This window comes from Pteropus medius, unplaced genomic scaffold, assembly GCF_902729225.1.
Source record: "Pteropus medius unplaced genomic scaffold, Ma_sr-lr_union100, whole genome shotgun sequence".
NCBI lineage: Eukaryota > Metazoa > Chordata > Mammalia > Chiroptera > Pteropodidae > Pteropus > Pteropus medius.
Genome location: NW_024350926.1, coordinates 10,357,650 through 10,381,110, shown reverse-complemented (window position 1 = coordinate 10,381,110; position 23,461 = coordinate 10,357,650). Strand labels below are relative to the sequence as shown.

Below are 23,461 nucleotides of genomic sequence, written 5' to 3'. Positions count from 1 at the left end.
CTTGCGGTATCGGTGAGGGGCTCTTACGGCTTACTGAGCACTTCAGAAAAGAGAACTCGATCCTTCCAGGAGAAAGAGTTACTATTCTCTGTGGGTGGCAATTCCGAGGGTCACGGGCCGTGTTGCCCGGGGCACATGTGTAAGTGACAGAGCAGAATGTCACCCCACGTCCATCATGTGGGTCTTTGGGAGTGCCCTTCTCGTCACGGGCTGAAAAGTGATTTTCAGACTGCTTCGAGAGCACGCCCAGGCCGTGGTCAGGGGCAAGTGCGCACTTACGCCAGTGGGTCTGGAAACCGTGTGCTGAGCCCGGGAGTTACTCGAGGCCAAAAGCCAGATCTTCTTAAGCTGCACAGGAGGCTTCCATGAGGGCTTAGAGATTGCTTCAAAGGGGTTTGGAATAAAATTTTACTGAAGGTCACTGTGTTTTGTCACCTGCTTAAGACTCTGCATTCTGTGTAGTTGCTGTAAACTCCTCGCATAATTATGGTAGGCTCTGACATTTTATTTTTAGTTGCAACGGTGCAAGAAAGAAAATAAACCATGTTTCTCTTTGAAGTTCTTTTGTACAAACACAGTAGTTTCTCTCTCTCTCTCTCTCTTTTTTTCCCCCCAACTTTGGTAGCCTGTGTTCATTTGTTTCCAGGAATTTTTCTTTATACAATATAAATTCATGCCCGCAGCCTGGAGATAATTACAGAGCAGCCAGCTCCCTTCCTTTGTAATTATTTACCAGTTCGCTATCCTTCCTGAGGACGTGCATAATTAGTCAGATGAGTACTTATCACTCCCTTCTCTTTTCCTGTAAGTTTACACACTTTTCCGAAATGTGAATAAATTGTACAGAGAGCTCCTAGTTTTGCATTTACTTGTTGACGGTGAGTGCTATTTTATGGTCCCACCGATGTTTCTTATATGTTAAAGTCTTCACTTTTTTTTTTAAACTCATTATTTTAATATTCAAAACTCATTGAATTCTGTGCTTGGTTTTATTTTGAAAAATAGTCATTTCTAATCTCCTCCACTTCACGTATAGACTGTGCATTCATTAGTACAGAGGATCTGATTTCTGGTGCTTATTTTTATGGCTAGAAATTTTGAATAAACTGATGCTCAAAATGGTAGAATGAGACAAACGATATTTTACTACACATACGCATACATTTTTAGCCATTCACGGTGATAACACACTATTAATGAAGCATTTTATAAGCAAGCTACTGCACTTCACTCGAAGGTGGACCTTTTCTCACGTTTTGCTATTTCTGAAATTGAGCTATGTCTTAAATCTATGTGGTTAGAAAGCATAATTTAATGAACGGTATTTTTTCTTTCTTGGCAGTATGATGTAAAATAATGCTGCATCTTCGGTTTGTTCGTACCTCAGATCCAGGTAAAGCTTCAGTCTGTAGCATTTGGCAATTTCCACGGTGTAAACATTCTCATTACGGCGAGCTGCAAGGCACCAACCTGAAGTCACTGAGCGTAGGATTGGGACGATGTGCCTGCGGCAGGACCCCAAGCAGTGATACCGGTTCCACGTCATTGGTGAAATAGCAACAGAGCCCAAACGGCCCCACTCCGAAGACCCGGTTCGGTGCTTCTCCCTACCTGAACCACGCCGAACTCCGCGAGCTCAGCCCGGACCCAGTTAGGCCTGGATCCTGAACCGGTAATCTCCTTTTTTTCCCTTAAGCTGACTCGAGTTGGATTTCTGTCACTTGCAATCAAGGGTACTGATGAATACAGCAGAAACGTACAGGATGTGCTGAGAAGGATCGTTTAAACCTTGGAGGTCGTGCATCGTCACACGTGCGGGATTTTAACCCCGTGGGGGATGTGATCGGCATCGCTGAGTTTTCTCTGGTTGGTCCTGGGGAGGAGGCAGGGATGGACCTGGGAAGCTGCCCGCCAGCGAGTCCCGGCTGCTCCCGGCTCTGCGCTGTGGACGTGGTGCTTTGGCTCCTTGCGCGGGCTGTGCGCCAGGTGTTATTGTCACATGCGGTCTGACCGTTCCCCGTTTCTGTGCTCAGTCTCGCGGGCCCTCTTTCGGTCATTCTCTCGCTTTTGAGAAGTTGACCAGCTCAGGGGATGCTTGAGATCCAGATCTTTTCTTCTCGGGGACTGATGAGCCGAGTCCCTAGCCAGGTACATGGAGAGATCTTGACTTTTTGTCATATCATCAAGGGGATCATCCAGCAAGACTGTGATTGAGCAGATGCATTTAAAACTCTGGGGAGAATACAATGACTCAACATCACGACCACAGTGACAAAAACAAGAACAATTACTATTACCCTTAGGGTACTTCGAAACCAGGAACCCCAACTGCCTGAACCAGGACGAGAAAACAAATCCCATAGGCCTCGAGGATTGGTCTCAGAACGCCTAAGTGGCTTTATCCCCCGGACGATGCAGTCTGGTCATCTGGCCTGCTCTCTCCATCCAAGTACAGGAAGAAGGGTTAGCACGCCACACGTGCTGCCGTGACTGGACGGCATCTAGCGCTATTCCACAGGGTGGTGGGACTGACCCGAATGCCACCAGGGGCAGAGGTGGTGGTGTCAATAACCTCCGCCAGAGTGAGCGAGAGTTCCTTACACTCTTTTTCATTTGTACGGTTTCTACTGCTGGGTCCACCTGAGCGTGAGGCAGCAATTCTCCAGGATAGAGTGCCCACGGTCGCGTCTAACTCGAGTCCAAGTTAGAATTTCCACCCTTGGTGGTTTATAGAGTTAGGGTCTCTGCTCCAGACACGTCCTGGAGCACTGTTCCCAAAGGGGGTGACGTGTGCTTGTGCTGAGAGGCAGTAGGGTCGGGTCCCCTCCTCACAGGTGCTGGCCCTGGATCTGGCCGCTGGGCAGGCACCAGGCTGATGCCCGTGCGTCTGTCCATCCTCACGCTTGTTTTGCTGTCCCGGTGTGGAGGGAAGGTCTCTGAACTGGAAGGGGCAGCCCTGGTGAGTTCCAGCTCTGACGTCTCGGAGGTGGCGACTTTTAGTAAGTTCCGTAACATCTTTGCAAGACATCGTTCAGTGGCCCCAAAGTTATGGGGAAGTCAGAGCCTTAATGTGCCCTCACACTGATTTTTGTCTTCATTAAAATTCCAGTATTGAGCACAATGAAGTGTGAATTGGAGAAAACAACTTGATTTGCTTTTCAATGCAGAATTGAAAACTTAAAAGAAAAGGTTGAGAACCCCAGGAAACATTTTCAGACAATTTGCCCACAGGCCAGCAAGTGGGACCCCGAGAGTCCCTTGACGAACGGGGACTTCTCAGATGCTTTATTTGTGGAGACTGAAAACAGAACGTTTTTCTCTCCTGTGTCAGAAGCAGTAGCTCCGTGGTAGAAGATTCCGCATCCTCATCTAATGGTTTACTTTAGAAGCCTCTGCTTCTTTGGCATTTTCCCTGGGGAGGAAGCCAGAGAGAAGATAAGTGAGGGGAGAAAAGATTTTCTTCAACGATCCATCATTTTAATTTTGGTACATTTGTGGAGGAAGGGCGCTTACCCGATTGTGTATCTTGGGCTCTAAGACAGATCCATGAAATGGCTTCCTTCCTCTCTGTCTCTCTGTCTCTCTGTCTCTCTCTCTCTCTCTCCCCACCTCTCTCCCCGTCTCTCTGACTTAAGAAGGACACTAGGCTTAAAATACGCCATGAGGGAAGTTTTCTTTGGGGCTTCCTTGAGAAGATTTCAGTGATAATGTCAGTTACATCATTACAGTGTCATATAGTACATTCCTGGCCCTTTGGGGAAGGTTCTGGGTCAAGGGCCTATCATCTGGGCTGTGGAACCTTTTTCTTAAACTCCGGTTTCATTGGAAGGTGGGTTTAGTTTCATTTCCTTGCTTGACAGTTCTTAGTTCTATTCTGATTCGTCATAATAACTTATAACGTAGGGAGAAAAGCCCCAGAGATTCACAGACTGTGACAGGATGCCACACGGCTCCACCCCGGTCCCCCTCGGGACTGAGAGCGAGTAGCTGGTGGCTCTACACCACATTCCTCTTGGGGAACTGCCCTCAGCAGGAGAAAGGATTATTTTCTGATGGCTGCCTGCTTCCTAGGACAGGCCAATGCAGGGGTGTAAACGCAGGTCCCTTGCCTCAATTCGGGACAACTCTGAAGGGGCATGCCAGCTCCAGAGCTCTCGGAGGGGCGGGACGAGGCCTCTGTTGTGACAGCATCGAAGGTCAGCTGACCCTTACTCCTCTGCCCCCCCGGTGTGAGCCCCGGACCACCCACCAGCACGCTTCCTGCACACAAATCTCCATCTCACAGTTTATTTCCCAGGGGATCCAGCCGTAATGACGACCAAAACATTTTGCATGGGGGAGACATACTGCCTTTCCGGTTCCTTCCTTCAGAATGAAACATCTCGTAAATTTAGGCCCCTCATGGAAGAACAACAAAACATTTATTTATGACAGAAGCTTTGCAGTCGCATCACATCGAGGGCTGCCTGCAGAAAACATGGCTTGTTAAGAGATTCCACGGCATTTAGCATCTTCCTCAAACTTCCTCATTTCCGTCATTTTTTTCAACCATTATTTGTAACGATTAATTAGAACTGGACATAAAGGGCAAGTGTTGAATCTTTTTTAATTGTGGTAAAATATACGTGACATAAAATTTTCCGTTCGAGCGGATGCTTCGGTGGCATCACGGGCAACCGTCTGCGCCCCCGCCTCCAGAGAACTTCTCCATCCCCCCAGCCCGAAGCTCTGTCTCCGGGAGACAATAGGGATGATTCTCGATGTGATCGTTCAGTCTTCTTCTTCCTTCTGAAAAGGGGAGCTTGGGGAAAGGAGGGCGGGCAGGAATCTCAGATGATTCCGAAACACTTGGCTTTGTGCAAAATAGAGACTGGAAAAGGTAAAAACAAACTGGGTGAGAAAGTGCCGTGACACGGCGCGATCGGAGATCAGTATTTCTGAGGCTGGAGGTCCTAAAACTCTTGTGGGATGGAGAGAATTAACAAATGTTTTGGTCATTGATTCTTTAAATTGTTTTCTTAGCAAAAATAGCCTTATTGTTCTTTTCACAAGCTCAGTGTTAAGAGAAATATTAATAACATTCAAAAGAGGATAATACAAATAATTTGATCTGACCATCGGAAAGTAACTATTGTTGACATTTGGTCAGTATCTTCCCAGATATTTTTCTATGTGTACGAGCGAATCCTCAGATGCGCCTTTGTGGAAATGGGATTCACTCAGCCTTGCTTTTTCATCTCCCAGTGTGTTTTGTCCATCTTCTTAGGCACCCTAGATATTCAGAGATAAACGGGAAATTGGAAATAGAGTAATTAAGGTCTTTCTATCCTGCTGGAAATGTGATGGGCTTGAGAGGGGTCCACACAGAGTGAATGTAGACGTCCACTGGCAACTTCAAGGCTAGCACCATCCAAAGGGAATGGAAAAATCGCTTCTCTTTGAAAGACGTCTGGTCTACCCAGTGTGTTCATGCTACGTTATTTATTTACTTAAACTTGACTTTTCAGCAATTGATTTTCATTTATTTTTACTTTTCGGTTTTCTGTTTGTATTAAAATTACACATGCACATATTTTAAAGACAAAAACGAGGCTTGTTGGGAAAAATGCCAGAAGTCCAACCCCTCAGCCCTGTATTTGCTTCTTGGAAGGAAAAGTCAAGACCTATTCTTACTCCTTTTAACTTTGAATGTGAGTTTTTTTAAAAAAATTTTTCTTTTTTTTTCTCTCCCATCTCTGGAACCTTTAGGGTCTTCGTCTTCAGTGATCTGAATTGGTAAGTATTTCTGTGCTCTGGGCCTTCAGTGAGCCTGTCAATCTGGAATTCGTGCCCTTCCATTTGGAGAAGTTCCTGGAGTTATTTCACCGACGATTTCTTTCTGTCTGTTTCCTTCATCTCTCTCCTGAGTTCTATTTTGGATGTTGGACTCAATTTTCTCGTGTTTTCTTCTCTGTTCTCTGGCTCTTTGTTTTTGGTTCTCCTTTCTAGGAAATTTACTTGACTTTATAGTCCATACTGTCCATAGAGTGATTTAAAACAATACGAATGTATCATCTCCCAGTTCTAAGGTTTGGAAGTCTAATGCGATTCTCACCAGACCAAAGTCAAGTGCCTGGAGGGCCGCATCCCTTTCTGGAGACTCTTGGGAAGAAACCTGTCTTTGCTTATTCAGGTTGTTGACGGAATTCCGTGTCATGTGATTGGAGGACTGAGGTCTGCATTTTCTTGATGGCTGTCAGCTAAGGGCTTTTCCCCACTGCCAGCTTGGTAGTTGACTGTCTCAGATCTGTAAGGTCAATGTTATTAGGTAGCATTCTCTTTGTCCTTGTGGGTTTCTTTCTTTTCTGTAATTTTGGAAGCATGGGGAGGAAGTGAGAATGAATGACTGTTGTGAATATAATAAAACCCACTAAATTGTACACTTTAAAAGGGTGAATTTGCTATGTGAAGTATATCTTAATAAAATAAATTCAAAAAGGATGACTGCGTGTGATGTGCCTTCATCCCAAAGTATATCTCCTAATTTCAGGGAGGAGGACAGTGAGCCAGAGGAGCTTAAGGGAGAAGCCTGGATTGCGATGGCTTTAAGCGATGACTTTTAAGTGACAGTTCACCTAGATGCTCCAAGTTGTATTGGCCTTGCAGAGTTGAGTTTTGGTGATGGTGGCACTGACTTTGGCTACTCAGCCCTGACCCCGGGCGCTTGCCCTACAGGCCTGCACCATTTCTGCAGGACGAACACGGGGCTCTGTGTCTCACCATCCTCACAGGAACGAGGTGCCCCGGAGCTCGCATCCTGCAGTCATCTTGGGGACAGATAACAAGATGAAAATATTTGAGAACAGATGGTGGAGAATCCAGGAGAAAAGGGACTCTGTCTGTGCTCCCTTCCCCGCCCAGCTCCCATGATGTAATCTGATAAACACTCAGAATTCAAAGTGGCTTAAAAAAAATACAGGGAAGATGAAGTGGTCTATGGCTTCTCTTAACATAGCCAAAAATCAATAATGTGAGATCGCTTCCTGTTAATGTTTAGGGATTTACATGTCTAACATCCATTAGTATGAAGTACTCTGTCCTGCCAATACAATACCCATTTTTACACATTTTCAAAGTTGTTTATTTCACATTCACAGTCTTTTACATAGCCGAGAGAATGCGAGGCTGTAATATTTTCTTAAGCAATTAAATGTTAATTACCTGACAGTGAACCAATATTTCTCCAAAACTTGCTCTTGATTTCTTGGACCTCCTAACCCCGAATTATACCTTTTTCAAAACTGCGGTATCATGTGTTTTCAGTGGTTTGATTAATCGGAGAGCCGGAAGTGCCCACATAAACAGGGAGGGCTGACAGAGTTTGCAAATAAAAATACAGCAACCTGTTAAGACTTTCAGATGAACAATGGATACTTTTTAAAGTATAAGTATGTTTCGAATATTGCAGGGGATATATTTACACTGAGAAAATCATTCGTTGTTGATCTAAAATTCAGATTGAACTGGGTGTCCTGTATTTTATCTGGCTACCCCACAACAGGCCCCTGGGGGCCCCTGTGCTGGGCCCTGGCCCCTCCCGCACCTCTCCTTGGCGCCAAGTGGGCACGCCCACTCGTTCCTTTTTAGACCTGGCACCGGGTACCTGCGACTCCGCAGTCTCCCACCTAATCCGCCCTGGCAGTGTTTCTGGTGCCCTTGGCCTTTTTCCCAGGACGGCGCTTTTGAGTGTAACCCTCGGCCGAGGCGTGGCTATGGGTGGCTGATGGCAGAGGGTGGACAGAGTTGGGATAAGTGGCAAAGGTCTTCCACGCACAGGCACACACTAGGCCCCTACGGACATGGGACAGAACCCTAGGCGAAGGGACGGAGCCAGGACGGAAAGCCAGGGCCTCTGTTTGAACCCTTGCCTCGGGCCCCCCAACCAAGGGTCCACAGAGCGCATCTGCCACCCACACCCTTTACGTGTTTTCCGCTGGGTGTCAGTGGAGGGGGTGGGAACAATGACGACAAAGTGTAGAAGTTGCCACTTAGGATGTATAGCTTCTATTTCTCCTCGTCGATATTTTTATTTACTTCAGTTCATCTGCTTTGGGGGAATTTCCTTGTGGAAATTTGAAAAAAGAAACTTAAAAAAAAATTTATATCACCGTCAACAACAGGAAAGCTACAGAGTGACTCTGGTGCCCCTCTCGTCTGCCGAGCCTTTTACAGGATGGCCCGGGGGAGTGCGCCCAGGTGCTCTGCACAGGTGCTAGCCATCCTCCAGCGAGTCCCCCGAGGGTGAAGACATCAGCTCCACTCATTTCAGAAGGAACACGTGAGCTGCATGTGCAATTTCCGTTTGTCAGGGGAAAAAAATCATAAGTAGAGGCAAGGCATAGGCTTTTGTGGAGATATCCTGTATTGGGTTATTTATGGCGTGAACGGTGTTTATTTAACCTCACAGGGAAAACATTAAGTTACATTTGTCTGAGGGCCAGGACTGCGTGAACTCACCTGTGTCCGCACCGTCTGGGGAGGGAGGTTTTTAAAGGGCGGGTTGTATCAGTCAGGATTGCACTTGACCCCAGGTAACAGGAAGTCAACTAGATAGAGCAGCTGAAAAACGTCAGGCGTTTATTTTCTCCTGTAGGAAGTGGCTCTGGGATGGCCCTGAAGTCCCAGAGGCTCTCTGCCTTCTTTCATCCTGGGCTTGGCTTTCTTCCTCATGCTTGCAAGATGGCCGCCGGCCTTCTAGGAGGGAAGGGGAAGGGTGAAGGGCAACATAATGTCGCCAAGTCTGTCTTCTTTTCAAATGATTTCTTGGAGGTTCCAACTAGCAAACTTTGCTCATGTCTTATTGCTCATTAATGCATCAGAGAGCCATCCCCAGCTGCCAGGGAGGCTGAAGTGGCCAGCCTTTCAGAGGGACACATTGCTGCTCCCAAAATGCCTGGGCTGTCCTAGGAAGGAAAAAGCAGAACATCCAGTGGGCTGCTAGCCTTCTCTGCCACAGATGTGAACAAGCGTATACACTCTTTAAAAAACAGGGCATTTTCCTTTCCAACATACATAAGTCAGAATCATTACCTGGCCAGTTAAATAGCTATAAATAGAATAAATAACATTTCTAAATAATGCTTATTTTCAAGGGCTATTTGTCCACAAGTTAGTCCATACGTTGAGAAATCATCTGTCCAGATGTTACTGCTATACAATAGATCTGAGCAGCAGCTAGTCAAAATTCCTTACAATATAGAGTTTCCTGCCAACGCTCAAATCTACCTGTTAGCTTTAACAAGTAAGTTTAAAAATGCATGTTATTGCAAATCTTTGTTCCAAACACTAGATTGTTAGCAGGTGCAATATACGTTATTTTAAAATGCAAACTTGTAAACTAAACTTATAATGTTTAAATGCGTGAAATAAGAAAGATGAAAAGATGACCCAAATGATCCTTCACCTCCTGGTGCTTACAAGCTACCTGGTTATAACCTAGTGGGACCTATAGCTGTAGCCGGTTGGCCTGAGAGATGAGTGCCAGGCTTGAGTGACACAGGAGAGGAGGGGTCTCCTGCGGGGGAGGTGCAGGTCAGAAGGAGCTGCACTTTGCATAATGCGCAATGGATCACTAAAACACGTTAGAAAAAGCCTAGGGCTCCCGGAGCACAGGCCGCACTGCGTGCTGAAGGTCAAGGCAGAGTCTCCATGTGGCAGAGGGAAGCTTGCATCACTCAGACTCAGACGGCTTTTGAAATCGAGGTGCCACCTTAGAACAATAGAATCAAAGTGACTTCATGCGAGATGAGTAACTGCAGAATACACTTTGAAAGCAGAGCGCTAATGCTAATAATTAAAAGTGGTATTACAGGAACTTCAAACTGTCGGTGGGTCAAAGGACACGAAGCCTCAAAGTACATTTTCAACAGATCCCAGCTGATAGATAATTCTGTCCTTTGGTTCATTTAATTCACTTCAAACATTTCATTTAATTCATTTCTGAGTGCTCTGTTTAATCCTGCAACTCAGAGCAGTTCTTATGACATGAAAATCTTCCTAATTTGTCACCTAAAGAAAAAAAAGAAAGGCAGTTTGTGTGAAAAGACAGGCGCACATAGAATGTGGGGGAGATTCTGTGCGGTTTTCGACGCTTTGCTCATTCCTGACCTAGCTGTTGAAGATTTCGCACAGTGTTTTTCGGCAGCAGGACTCCGGAACGGAGGAAGAGGCATTTCTAAGCAACCTTCCAGGTTTTCTGGTGGGCGGTGCAGCAGACCAGGTGCTGGCGGGAGCGGAGCCGGGCACCGGGGGCGGAGCCGGACACCGGAGGCGGAGCAGGGCATCAGGAACCGAGCCGGGCACGGGGGCGGAGCCGGGCATCGGGGGGACCGAGCCGGGCGCCGGGGACCGAACTGGACATCGGGGGCGGAGCCGGGCACCGGGGACCAAACAGGGCAGCAGGTGGAGCCGAGCATCGGGGGCCGAAGCCGGACATCGGGGGCGGAGCCGGGCACCGGGGACCGAGCAGGGCAGCGGGGTGGAGCCGAGCAGCGGTGGGGGGTGGGCGAAGCTGGACATCAGGGGCACCGAGCAGGGCAGCGGGGACGCCTCGGGAAACTCGACGGCAGCCGTGGCCTGCGGGCGGGACGCACGGCCCCCGCCCCCGCCCCGGGCGCACGCGCTCGCGCCCGCCCCCTCCCGGCCGGCCCCCGCTGCGGCGGGCGGCGTGGCGGGCGCACCGGCCGCGGTCAGGTGGTGGGCGGTGCCTCCGGGGCGGGGACTCGCGCGCGCGGCGGGCAGAGGCGCGGAGCCGCGGGCGCGCCATCCGGGCGGGGACGGGCTGCGGGCATCGCCGCGCCGAGGACGCGGAGCGGCGGGCCGGCGACATGGACCGCGGCGAGCCAGGTGAGGGCGAGCAGGTGCGCGGCGTCCCCTCGGCGTCGCCGCCGGCCCGGGGCGCGCGGCGCTTCCGGGGGGCCCAGCGGCGGGGAGCGGCGCCTGCGGCGCGCGGGGCGGGCGACGGGGAGGCGGCGCCGGGCGGGGGCCGCGCACGGCCACGCGCTCCGGGGACGCGCCGCGCTGGGGTCGCCGCGCAGCTGCCGCTGGTCGCCCTGGCCGCCGTGCGGGAGCGCGGGGCCGTTCCGCACCCCGAGACCGGACCGCGGCCCCGCCGTCCCGTGGCAAGACTTTGTGCCCAGCTGCCCGGTTGGGATTTTCCGTGGCGTTTGATGCCACGGCGGCGGTTTCGGACGCAGGTGTTTAACGTGCCCGGTGTCCCCAGACTGCGGAGTGGTGCCTGTGGGTTTACTTGGGGGAAGGCGGCTTTTCATGGTGAGGGCCTCCTGTTACCGGTCAAGGTGCAGCCCACCGCACAAAACCACCCTAGCTGTGGGTGCTCGTTTCAGAAAATAGTCAGGTGCAAGTGCCTCCCGCGGATCCTTGTTCAAGGGAGGGATGGCACTTGTAGGGTCGGGTCTTCGGATTTCAGGACTGCTCCGTCCTAGAGATCTTGGCCGACAGTGCCCCGGCCCTGTACCAGGTGGACCCGGCACGCCCTTAAAAACGTCCATAAATGCTGAAAGAAATACAGAAGGGAACAATCACGTACATTTAAGAAAGTGGGCATAGGAATTACTGCTGTTTAGAATCCTAACACGACAGTTTCTCTTTTTTTGCTTATTACCCATCAGTGTTTACCTTCATGCATACGATCGTCATGTAAATACAACTAGATTCCACCTATAGAATTTTGTATTTTACTTTTGAGAAGTTGTAAGGTGGAACCCTTCCTTTCTCCCCACCCCTCAAATTAACCTCGCAGGTAAGTATGAGCACTTACATGCAACATGTAAAATGCATTTCACATACATGCATATGTAATGCATTACGTACACATGCATACACATGCACACGTGTTGTCTACATTTTAAACTTGTGGAGCTTAGAAGCGTGTGCTTTGTCTTTGTTCACAGTTGGGTAACGTGGTGATTTGCACGTAGTAGGCATTCAGACATTTGCGTTGGAAAGCTGGTCACAAGTCTTACATGTATCCTTAGGAAAAAATCTAGAGCCACCACGTAAGCTGGTATTACTCTGTCTGGTTGTTAAGGGGCAACAGGGTGTCAGACGTGTGAACATGCATGTTTTATATGTCTCCCACTGCCATATGTAACAGAATGATGTGTTTAGAATAACTATGTTTGGTACTTGTCAAAGTAGGTTCAGCAGCCGTGTCTGACTTAGGTGGCTGGAGTGGCTCATTTTATTAGCTTTTGTATTCCGGATTGGCCGGTAAGAGTCACGGTCAGTATTGTCACTGCAGAAATCCAGTTGGCTGATGCACTTTGTGTGGTTTTTGTAGGACTGGTTTGTGTGTGTGTCTAAGACATAATTTATAAATTCTTTGATGTATAATTTATAATTTATAGTTCTTTGATGTCTCTAATTTCCATATATTTTCTCCGGTCAAGATATTAGTGAGTCATGTGAGTTCTTGTTTTTAGTTGTCGTCTCTTGAGGGCAAGGGGCCTCCATCCCCTTCAAGTGGGGAGTCTAAGCCTGGATTCAGAATGAAAGGTGAATCACCTGCCCTGGGCAGGTCTGCGGACTCCCTGAGGGGCAGTGATGGGTGACAGCCACGTGGCCTGGCCTTACACTTCCGGTTGCCTCTGCCTGTCTCTTTGGCCTTTTCATTTTATGTTCCCCTGGCATCTAGTAGGCTCTCAGAAATGTTTGTTGACCGTCTCTGAAGGAAAAGCAAGCGCCCAGGGGCACCTTCCAGCTATGAGGACCTAGGTGACCCTCCAAGCCGGCTTCTTGCTTCCTGCTTCCTCCTGCTTTTTTTTTTTTCCTCTGCATTTTAAAGAAGCAGGACTGGGCGGATAGGTGGAGAAAGCTGCTGATCAGGCTGAGCTGGGTTGGAGGGTGAGTTACATGTGCTGTTTTGAGCTAGTGCAGCCGTGGCTCGGTGTTCAGTGACTCCGTGAGACAGACGCCTGGCTTAAAGTGAGGGAGGGACCTGGCACTGTAAATCCCCGTGTTTGCTAGCAAACGAGGCTGGCCGAAATAAGGTTTATAAAACTCTGTGCTTATCTCTTGAATTGTGATTTTTGCAGAGTTTTAACAGCCAAAGCAGAACATTTTAGGATTTGTTTAACTTACATTTTATTTAATATGTGCGCAGTTTCTTGCATTTGTCTGTCCCTTAGAAAAACTCTAGATGCAGAATTAAGTGACCTGCCTCTTGTCTTAAATGCATTTCTCTATTGAAAATGTCTCCTCATACCTTCCTTCTTACCTAAAGTTGTCCAAATCTATCCTTTGCTGCCCATTTTATTTAACAGCCATAAAGTTTGGAAACGAACAGTTTTCCATGACATATTGTGATACCCACAAAATCAGACTCGGAGTCTGCTGTTTTCCCCCACCTTCTCCTGCCCCCCGGCTTGGCAGTACTCCGGCGATATTGAGAGCTCAGTCAGCGTCGGATGATTTTAAATAGACCTTGAACTGCTGGTTCTGCTCAAGTGTTTGTGTTAAGCCCAGCCCGGCTTCCCGGCACTCCTACTGGGAAGCCGCAGTGTGCAGAGCTGACTGTGCGAAGCGCCTCCGACTACCTTTTATGGGGCTGAGTGCGTGTTTATACTCAGGAACTGTCTTGTGTTAGTTACAGTGAGAACCTGCACTTTAGCGCCATTATATTGAAGTGACCGTCAGCCAGTCGCTAAGTATTTTATCTATGTTTATATTAAAAAAAAAAAAATCAAGACTGTTTTAAAAGGGAGAAGGAAGGCTTCTAGAGAGAGGGGAAGGCCGTAAGCAACCGTGACACGATATGTCACAGTGATTTCAGCATCGTCACCATGCCTTAGAAGTGACAAAAATGTGAGATGTCACCTACTTAGAAGTAGAACAAACACAGACGTGACTGGATAACAACTTGGGGGGACCTGTGCACACGTGTCTGCGTGTGAGCCTGAGCGGCCACCCGGGTTCCTGCGTCTTTGGTCAAGTGTCACTTTCTCTAGTGCCGTTGTCTTTGTCAGCGCACATTCACTTCCTACATTTATTTTTTGTTCCGCAGCCTGCCTCGTCCCCAGGGGAAAGCCGAGCAGTAGGAGAGGTTGTGAGTGTTTAGCAAGATCTCAAGACAGAATAATCCATGCACACAGCTCAAAGAAATACTCTCATGGTTCAAAACAGAAAACACTCTAATGCCATGAACTTTGGTGCTGTTGATCCTTCTGTCGTAGGCTAAGATTGTTTAATTTTCCTTTTGGGGTTAATTATTTCTGTTTTAATTGATAACTATTGCAAAATCTCTCTCCTGAGACTCTCCCAAATTTTATTTAAACTGGTGGGTACCAGCTGTACGGAAACTATAATCTTAGCAGTGTGTTTTTATTGGAAAATGTCCAAGGGATCGAGGGATTTAATGTTTAGTAGAAGTTAAAAAACACGTTTGAGTTAAAAATACTTTTTGGTAGCTGAGAAAGTTGTTCGTTTTAGAGAAACTAGAAAATATAGATGGAGGAAAAAAAAAAATCACTTATAATCCTACCCTGAAAAATTGCTATTGGCATATTGGTTTGTGCCCATCCATTTATCTAAACTTTTTAACACATTGCAAAATAATCTCTTATTGAATATTTCATATTGTAATTTGACTTAAAAAAAAAACCTCAGCGTATTGTTAAAACATACTTCTCCAACATCCTTTTGACTAGTGTGGCCAAGTAGTTAATGCACGTGACACAATTCACAATGACTGAAAGGTCGCAACACGTGCGTCTCCCTGCCTTTCCTGTCTCTCGGACTGTATCCCTTGTGTGACGGTGCCACCGTCGTCACCAGTTTCTTCGTCCATCCAGAGAGCGTCTGTGTATGTAGCTATACGTACACTTATATTTAAATATGCATTTATGTATATGTTCGTGTGGTCATCTTATATAAACTGGCATACATGGTTTGGTGCCTAACTTCCTTCACTTAAATACAGGGTATGTTTTAGAGGTCACTCGACATGTTATGTGGAGCTGCTTCATTTTTAAAGGCTGTTTGTAGATATACTGTGTTACTTAGGGGGACCAAAGTTTTGCTACCCCAAAACATGCCTTTTGGGATATTGATTCAGAACTGGTTATTCAGAAACCAAAGACTCAGAAAGAACCTTTGACCCTTCCCCCTTATCCACCTGAAGGAATTCAGGTAGAAACACCTACTTAGAGGAAAGGAGCGTCTCCTCAGCTTCATAATATAAACCGAATGCGGCAGAAAGAGAGAAATCTAGCGAAGCCTGTGTTAGACTTCCATCCGTGTCCCGTGGCCTCTGGGTGGCCCAGCGAGAATTTGTTCCCCGCGTGCTCGCTCTTTCTCATCTTCCTGTGAGTTGTCTGCTTTTCCTTTGAAATCCCAGACCCTTGTCCCCTTCTTCTTTGTTCAAAATGGCACATAAACCTCGACCGCCCAGTGCATCTTTGCGACTCATGTTCTTGTGGCGCCCTCCCCACCCTGCACGTACATCCTAATAAATTGTGGACATTTTCTCCTGTCGATCTGTCTCATGTTAATGTGGTTGTTAGCCCAGCGTGGAGAACTTAGAAGGTGGGAGGAAAATGTTTTTGCACCGCCCCTCCCCCTCCGTTATGGGTGATCTTTAACTCGTTCTCTGTTGACAGACACGTGGGTTTCCCCTAATATTTTGCTGTTAAAACAAAGCTGCAAGAAATAAAATCGTATCCAAGCCGTTCGATAAATGTGCCAGTGAGTCTGTGGGAAGAGTTCTTGGAAGACTGTTCCGTGTCCACAGCGCTGAGGCCTGCTGCACGGGCCGGTGCCCGTCACCCCCGCAGTGACGAGGAGCATCCGCTGTGGCCAGGGCGTTGTCACGTTTTTTCATCCCTGCTCAGCTCATCGGGGAACAGGGGTTTCTCAGGATGCGTCTCATTATAGACATTTCTTAAATCGAGGGTGGCGTGCTGCTTTCGATACGTGTAAGGTCTGTATTTCATTTTCTGTCGAAATGTCTCTTCATATACTTGGTCCATTTTTCTATTGTGTTCTCAGTCTTTTTCCTCTCGATTGGTAGGATGTAGCTCTCCGTCCATGATACGAATTGCTAAAATATTTTTTTCTACTTTATTGTTACTTTTTTGGCTTTAAAATGATTTTTTTTTCCAAGCAGAAATACTAATCGATGGGTTTTTATTTTTAGCTTCTAGCTTTGACTCATTCCTAGAAATGCCATCCTCACTTTGAGTTTATTTATGGTTTCATATTTTTACATTTAAATCTTTCATCCATCTTTATTTTGATAAAAAGCGTGAGGCATGACTCTTAGGCAGCCTCCGCTCAGCTGGCTTCTCCATGAATTGGCCAGCTCCGTTCACAGACTAATGGATTTCTCCTCGACTGATTTGAGATACTACTGCCAGACACCAAATTCCTGTATTCTTTTCTTACGCGTCGATCTGTCTGTTTGTTTCCATGTACTAAACTGTTTAAATTTTTGTAGCATAATATGTAAAAATGTCTGGAAGAGGGATATACAACCGCCCTTTTCCTTTCAAAAGCTTCGTTTCAGGAGCAGCAGGCCGCGGTAGCAGGCACGGGACGGGAGCAGTAAGGTGCATGTCAACACCTGAATAAGGCCGTGTGTCTGTCCTTGTGTTATCAGAACTGATTACAAACATTCAAGGCAAAGAACGCCGGACTTGCGGTTAGGTCTGAGTTCTAAATTTGGCTTCGTTATTTTCTGGTTATGAGATAAGCCACTAAACCTCTTTGAGGCTGATGATACCACAAATATTTGTGAAAATTAAGTAAAAACCCGTGACTGGTGCTGGTGTTCAGTAGATACTGACTCTGAAACTGAATATTAGATATTTCTGTAAAATGCTCACTCAGTTCAGATTAAAGATTTCATGTACAGACAGATAGGGTACGATGCCTGCCCTGGGGCTCACGGGCGAGGCCAGAGAAACAAGCGTACAGCTAGGCCACCACGTTTGGCAGGCAGATGCTGGCTTTGGCAATGAGGCCCCGTGGTGGGTAACGCTGAGAGGCTTGAGCTCTGTGGATCGGGGTGCGGGTGTTGGGGGGCCGTTCCTGTGGATTCGTGAGTTCGGGCCTGTGGGAATGGTAAAGGGGGAGAAGGCAAAAGGCCGGACTGCTTTTTCCAGAAGCCAGTAGGGTTTTAAAAGGACATTCGGGATCAGCGATGGAGATTTTCTTGCCCATGTTTGACGTCTGTGTGTGTTTGTAAAATGAGAGAAGGAAGCAGAGGCAGAGGGAGCACGTGGCTTCGCTGCGCCCGTGGTATGTGTCGCTGGCTTCAGTGAAGACGCTTTCAGAGCAAAATGTATTTCAATAGTGATGTCTAGAGTTTGACCTTCAAGGAGCTCAATTCCATAAGCGATCATTCGCTTTCATGTGTGAGCCCTGCAGACAGTGAGCACTTGCTGTTAGCAGGACAGACTCTCCCGCCCCGGGCGGTGTGAGAAGCAGTTCAGCCCAGAGGTGGCATTTGAGCCAAATCAGAGTAATGCTGTGGTTTCTTCATTTCCCCAAACCGGTGTCTTCTCCCGGCACATCGCTTGGGTCATCGAGCGTCTTGGCTGTGGAATGGACTTGTACAGTGTCTGGATTTGTCCCATATTCTCCGGTTCTCTTGAGAAGTAATTTTCATTCCAGAGGGCAGTCCCCCGACTGGACCGTCCATGCCCCCAGGTCACTGGTGAAAGAGAAACGGCCCTGCCAGCCGCCTTTTCCACCGAGTTTGAGATGGTCGCTGCTGCTCATGGCTTCAGGAGTCAATGAAGATTTCGACCCATAGTGATGATCACATGACAGTTTCTCTGGGTTCAGGGGCTTTATTTCCCCCCAAATTACAGCCTCTTCTCCAACTCACTTCCTCTTTTCAGCCTCTGGAGGGGACCCCGGCCCGGGAGGCCTGCTCTCTGCCTCTGGGGGTGGCGGGGTGGGGGTCGCTGCGGAGCAAGGTCTGATGACAGTTCCTGGGCTGATTGTTCTGTTCGTTGTGGCGACTGTGGATGTCACGTTTGGAAAGCATCGAACGCTGACGGAACGGTTTTTTAGAGCGCGCGAGGTGACCGACGATTCGCTCAAGTCCAGAGTGACACGGGAGCCCGCTCCCACGGGGCTTCTCCGTCTGGGCCCTCGGCGTCAGCCTCCTGTCTTCGCCTTTCCCCTCTCCTGCCTTCTCTCTCTCTCTTCCTGTTTTTTTTTTTTTTTCCTCCGCCTAATTTCAGTTTCCTTCCTCCTTCTGTCACCCCCACGTGGGCCATCCAGTGGGACTCAAGAGCTTCGTTCTTTTTTGTTTCGATTTTCCTTATGGGATTTCATGGACTCGTTCAATATATTTCATGTTTCCTCTTAGTATTTTTTCCAGTAAGAATTAAAAAGAAAACCTGAAAATGGATTTTCTAGTTCGTTCATTTATTATTAATTAACTGCATTGCTCTTGCAAACCTAATTTAGGCCTCTCTCTCTCCTTCACTTTCTCTCTGGTGTGTGATGACTCAAAAGCTTAGAAAAACATTTCGGATTATTAATTGGGAGGTTTCAAAAAGCACCCTTTATTAGTTTAACCCTTTGGGTCTCTGTATGAATTCTGGGCAAAATGGAAACACTTTGAGGCTGCATCATTTAAAAAACTTATTAGAAGATGAGGAAGAAACTTGATTTTTCTCGCTCCGTCCTAAAGGAATCAAGGGAAGTGGTCAGTTGCAGTTCTCATCGGGTGCCATTCCAGGATGTGGGGCTCCGTCCTGGTGTCACGGCGACCTGAGACTCTGGCACACGGACCCCGTGCGAGCTGGAACTCCCTGAGCTCGGGGGGAGGCTGCTGGGTGGGCGCCCTTTGCACCTGGGCCCGGGGGCCTCTCAGGACTCCTGCCCACCGGGGTCGGCAGGACCCAGTCCTGAGGCCCCCCGCGTCCCCCGAGCACGTGCCCGTCCGCCCACTCCTGCGCTTTTGACGAGAACATGCGATTTGGGGGACTTTTTTGGCGTATGTTCGTTTTCCCGTTAATACCGCTACCTCACATCGCTGCTTTCTGCACTGAACAAAAGACAGGTGGGGTGGCGTTGGCCGCGTGGCCGTTAAGCGCGTCCCTTCGAGGTGGAGAGGGCTGCAGGGGGCGCGGCGGGACTGGCTTCGGCCTGTCAGCCTCAGAGGAGTTAGGAATTCTTAGATCTTTTCTGCGAGCGCCTGTGGAAGAGAAGGAATTTGTCGCTGAGGCCGCATTCCCTGGTGCTCGCTCCCCCTGGCTCCAGCGCCGGGGCAGTGCCGGGCCCCGAGCGCCCCGATCGATCCTGGCCCTGGGCGGCCCCCCTACTTTTTTCCTCTCTTTTGGATGCAGCCGTGGTTGTCAGTACTCTCCTTCAGTTGCTGGCTTTGCACAGTTACAGCAGCTGTGCCGACGTCCTGAGCATTTTTCTGTGCTTTGCAGGAATTCTTATCACATATATAAACCTTTCTTTTGCATAAAAGCCTTCGTGGCCCAGCGATCGTGAGCACCCTTCTACATTTATTCGTTGGTGTTCCAGTATTGGTCTTTCTTTGAGCATAGCATTTTCACTAAGGGACCAATCCTCTAATGGCAGCATGGACCCGTTTTAGTGGCAGTGACCGCTGAAGCACAGGTGTTCACGGTGTTCATGCCCTGCCCTCCTCCCTCTCCCCTGCACACACCCTGCCAACTCAGCATTCGGGTTCTTCGTCACAGCGTTGGCTGGAACGCGGGCTGCGGCCTCGCAGCCTCCAGGAGATCGGATTTCTGCTGCTCAGCGGGACCGGGACCCGCCTGCGCCTGACTTCTGGCCCAAGGCGCATCTTTGAAGCTGGGTCTGCCAGTCGCCTTTGCGGATGCTGAGGATGCTGACGGCGTGGGCATTTGGGGAGAGCGTGGGAAGGGTGTTTTCACGGCAGCCTGTCAGACCTGAACTTGGAGCCCGGGCTGCCTTAGGCGGCCCCACCCGGCCCACGTGACTGTGTCAGAGGCTGTGGGAGGCCGGCCTTCCCAGAGGACATGGCCCGCCCTCTTCCCCATCAGCTGTCTACCTCTGAGTGGGGGGCTCAGGTGGGGCGAGGAAAACGAGGTTCCGGATCGACCTGCTCCCGAGGTGGGGGCTGTGGGGGAGGTAGAGGCAGGTCCAGTCTGCGTCCTCTCTCCAGCCATTCCTGGGTGTTCAAAGATGTCAGTTCTAGCAGGTGCCTTGAAGGCCGGGCCCGGGAGTGGCATACCCCGGTAGTGGAGAGGCGTGGGGTCTTGTTCACGTCGTAAACTGCACATCAGTGACCGCCGAGGCCGCCTCCGACACATAGTGACATAAAGGCAGTGCATCCTGGGTCCTGCCTTTAATTCAGCTTGTTTCCTGACTCATTGAGGAATAGCCCCAGTACAATACATAGAGTACAAAATGATCTTGTAATAAAGCTGGCACCACACGCCCATGCTCTCTGCTCAGGTTTTAAGTCTGTTCTCTTTAGAGGTAAAGCGTATTTTTCTTTACTGCTCTGGATGTTGTTTTTTTTAATTGGCTGTTTCTGTTCTACAAGGCCGTAATAGCACTTTTTGCTTCATCTTCCCTGGGTAAAGACCCCAAGCTTCCTCAATGGATATAACCGACAAGCTGGCCTCGTTAAAAGGAGAGGAGAAAAGAACTGAGCTGGCTTTCAGGTTTAAAAACGCGGTGATTTTTCTCGGTAGCACGGGGAAGCCAGGCCCAGAACGCTGGATGGCACACAGCTGCTGTTCGGAGTCCCACCGTGACTCCCAGCATGGGGCTTCAGCGCCTCGGGGACCAAGCGAGCGGTGCCGGGGGAATAAAGCCTGAAATTGGAGCAGCTGATGTCCCCAAGCCCGGGTTCGAGAGTGTCCTTTTATTCAACTTTTTCTCTAAAGTGAAATTTGCAGAGCACTTATTTTTTTTATAGAGAACGGTACTTTTATTTGATTATTTATCACAGAGCGAAGATAAGAATACCTAGGCTATCTCAGATGTTGGCTTTTAAAGTTGTGTCGGCACCAGGTACTTTTGACATCCATCAGCTTCAACGTGGAAAATGTCTAGTTCTTTATGAAACACCACTTCTCGTTATCCCTGGTTTGGGACAGGACTTGGCAGCAGCAGTGCGGAGATGAGTAGGTGTCACCTCTTATTGCCATCTCCACCGAAAATTAAGTCTGGCTAATCCTATTATTAGACAGATAGATAGGTTTTTGTACACCTTAGTTTAAAGTGCATTCCTGCCTGCACTGGTGAGTTTATTCTATCTTGTCAGTAATGGTATTGTGAATAATGGTGGATCTTACTTCTGACTGAAGTTATTGGGAAATAAATCACAGTGTGTGACCAGTGATGACAATGTGTGTGTGTGTGTGTGTGTCTGTCTGTCTCTCTCTCTCTCCAGGCCCCACTGCCCTGAAGGAGGAGATCAGATCAGGCCTTAGAGGGGTAGGAGCTGGATGTCCTCACTAAGACTTGTGACTTAGGTGTCAGAGCTCCCTTTCTTGTCCCCTGCAGGGCCGTCCCAGCAAATGGGAGGAAGACATGGGGGGCTGGGAGCGCGCTGGTCCCCACTGTGCGCAGTGCTGTGGAATCAACAAAACAGGAAAACAAAAGACTTCACGAAGGTTTAGCTTTTCCAGAACAATGTCCTTTTGATCCGCTGGCAGCTAGCCGGCCCTGCTGTGAGCTGACCGTTGGTCGTGTACTCTGTCCATGGCGGACACCCGTGAGACCAGCTGAGCTCTGCGGGCAGCTCGGGGGCAGCGCCCGCCAGGCCGTCCTGGTTGCTGTCCCTCCCATGAGCTTTCCGCCAGCACAGTTGCAGGTTACCCCATTGCTCAGGCCGCTCCTGGCACCTGGAGCATCTAAAAAAGTTACGGGGGAAAAGCATGAAGACACGCTCCTCGTTACAGAGAAGGGGCAGGAGAATACGGAGAACAAACACTTGTTCAGGAAACATTAAAGACAGTTGCTCCGAGCCCCCAGAAGGTACCAGTTCTGTCAGACCTTTTCGTAGGCATCTGGATACAGGTGTCCAGCCGGTCCTGGCCTCCGAGGCTCATTCAGACGCCTGTGGCTGGACCCACACTGCTGACTCAGCAGGTCTGGGGAGGCCTGAGAAGCTGCGTTTTTACCAAGTTTCCAGGCGAGGCTAGTTCAGGCACCGCACTTTGGGGACACCCAGACGATTAATACGTGTGTGTATCCGTCTGTCTTTTAAAAAGCGAATGCGTCTGAATTTTCCTTGAGCTCTGTGTCATGGCGAGCTTTCTGTGCTAGTGTGTGTCGACAATTTCATTCTTTTTCACGGCTGCATAGTGTTCCAGGGTACCACTATCCCTTCGTTTAACTTCGATCAATGTGCATTTCAGTTGTTTACAGTATTTTTTTAAACTAACACCCACCAGTGCTGGCCGGAACATCTTTGCTCCTTCCTCCCTCAGGCAGGCCCGTTGGTCTGGGGCCAGATTGAGAAGTGAAACCGCCCGAGCACATGTGTCTCCTGTCTCGTTTTTTTCTTCTCCATAATGTCACCCTGCCCCTTCATGATGTGTGCCACCGTGGCACCCCGCCCTGCGTCTCCTCCTAACCTGGGGCTCAACCAGAGCTGCCAGGAAAAGCGTAAGAACCTGCTGCCTGGGCCCTCCACAGGTTCTACCTGGAAACGCGCTAGGTGGCTGGCCGGGCTTTTTGCCTTTTCTACAGACTTCCTAAAACAGTGACCTTCAACAGCCTTTTCCCCTCTCTGTGTACTTGATTGATAAGAATCGCCCTCGGGAACAACTTGCTCACTCACTAAGGCTGCTGGGGGATATGGTTCCAGGGCGTCTTTTCCTGAGAAATCCTCCTTAGATTTCTCCTGAAATTCTGGATTCTCTTCCCTCACGTCAGACTCCGTGTTTATAACGCGCTGCCCCCTTCCGCGAGGCTTCCTTCCACCTTCTAAACCGGTTATTCCTCTTCCCGGCTCTGCCCTGGCTCTGATTCCTGTGAGGTGAGCTGGGCAGGGCCAGGCAGGGTCACAGCCGCCTTCCCTAACAGTTCGAGTTTCATAATGGGTAAGATTAAAATCACGGAGGTTGTCGGTTCCTTGTTTTGCCAAGTCATTAAAACCACCCATAAAAAGCTAACATTTAAAAAACGAATGAGATTTTTTTAACACCCCTCCCCAAAAAAAAAATCAGGAAGGATGTTACAGTAAAGGGCATTGCTTTTAATGAAGAAAAAAATTTTTTTTTCTCCTTTTGCCTCAGACAAGTGGAAATGCTGGCTGGTCTAGTCTGGGGTAGGCCTACTATGTAGAGGAAGCTGTCATATTCCCTGACCAACAGGTCTGGTGTATGTCTTCGTCTCTCCAAGTTTGCCGTGTCCTTGCCAGCACTCCTAAGAGTGGCTTCAGGGGGGGAGGCGGTCCCGCAGTGTGCCCTCCCCCAAGGGGGACAGTTCC

General features: G+C 48.8%; 1 protein-coding gene and 1 long non-coding RNA gene across 2 annotated transcripts in view; one reads left to right on the top strand and one right to left on the bottom strand.

The window, feature by feature from the left end:
* Nucleotides 1–10,735: 10,735 nt before the first annotated feature.
* LOC120585532 (hairy/enhancer-of-split related with YRPW motif protein 1) overlaps nt 10,736–23,461 on the top strand; it is a 217,759-nt gene continuing 205,033 nt past the window's right edge. Inside the window, exon 1 of the mRNA XM_039841933.1 lies at nt 10,736–10,884. Within this exon, the coding sequence (XP_039697867.1) occupies nt 10,866–10,884 (19 nt within the window). The 5' untranslated portion in view covers nt 10,736–10,865. The remainder of the gene's footprint in view (nt 10,885–23,461) is intronic.
* LOC120585538 (uncharacterized) lies at nt 18,207–20,056 on the bottom strand. Its single transcript, XR_005648405.1, has 2 exons — nt 19,694–20,056; nt 18,207–19,210 (listed from the first exon to the last, which is right to left on the bottom strand). It is a non-coding gene; the product is annotated as an uncharacterized LOC120585538 (long non-coding RNA).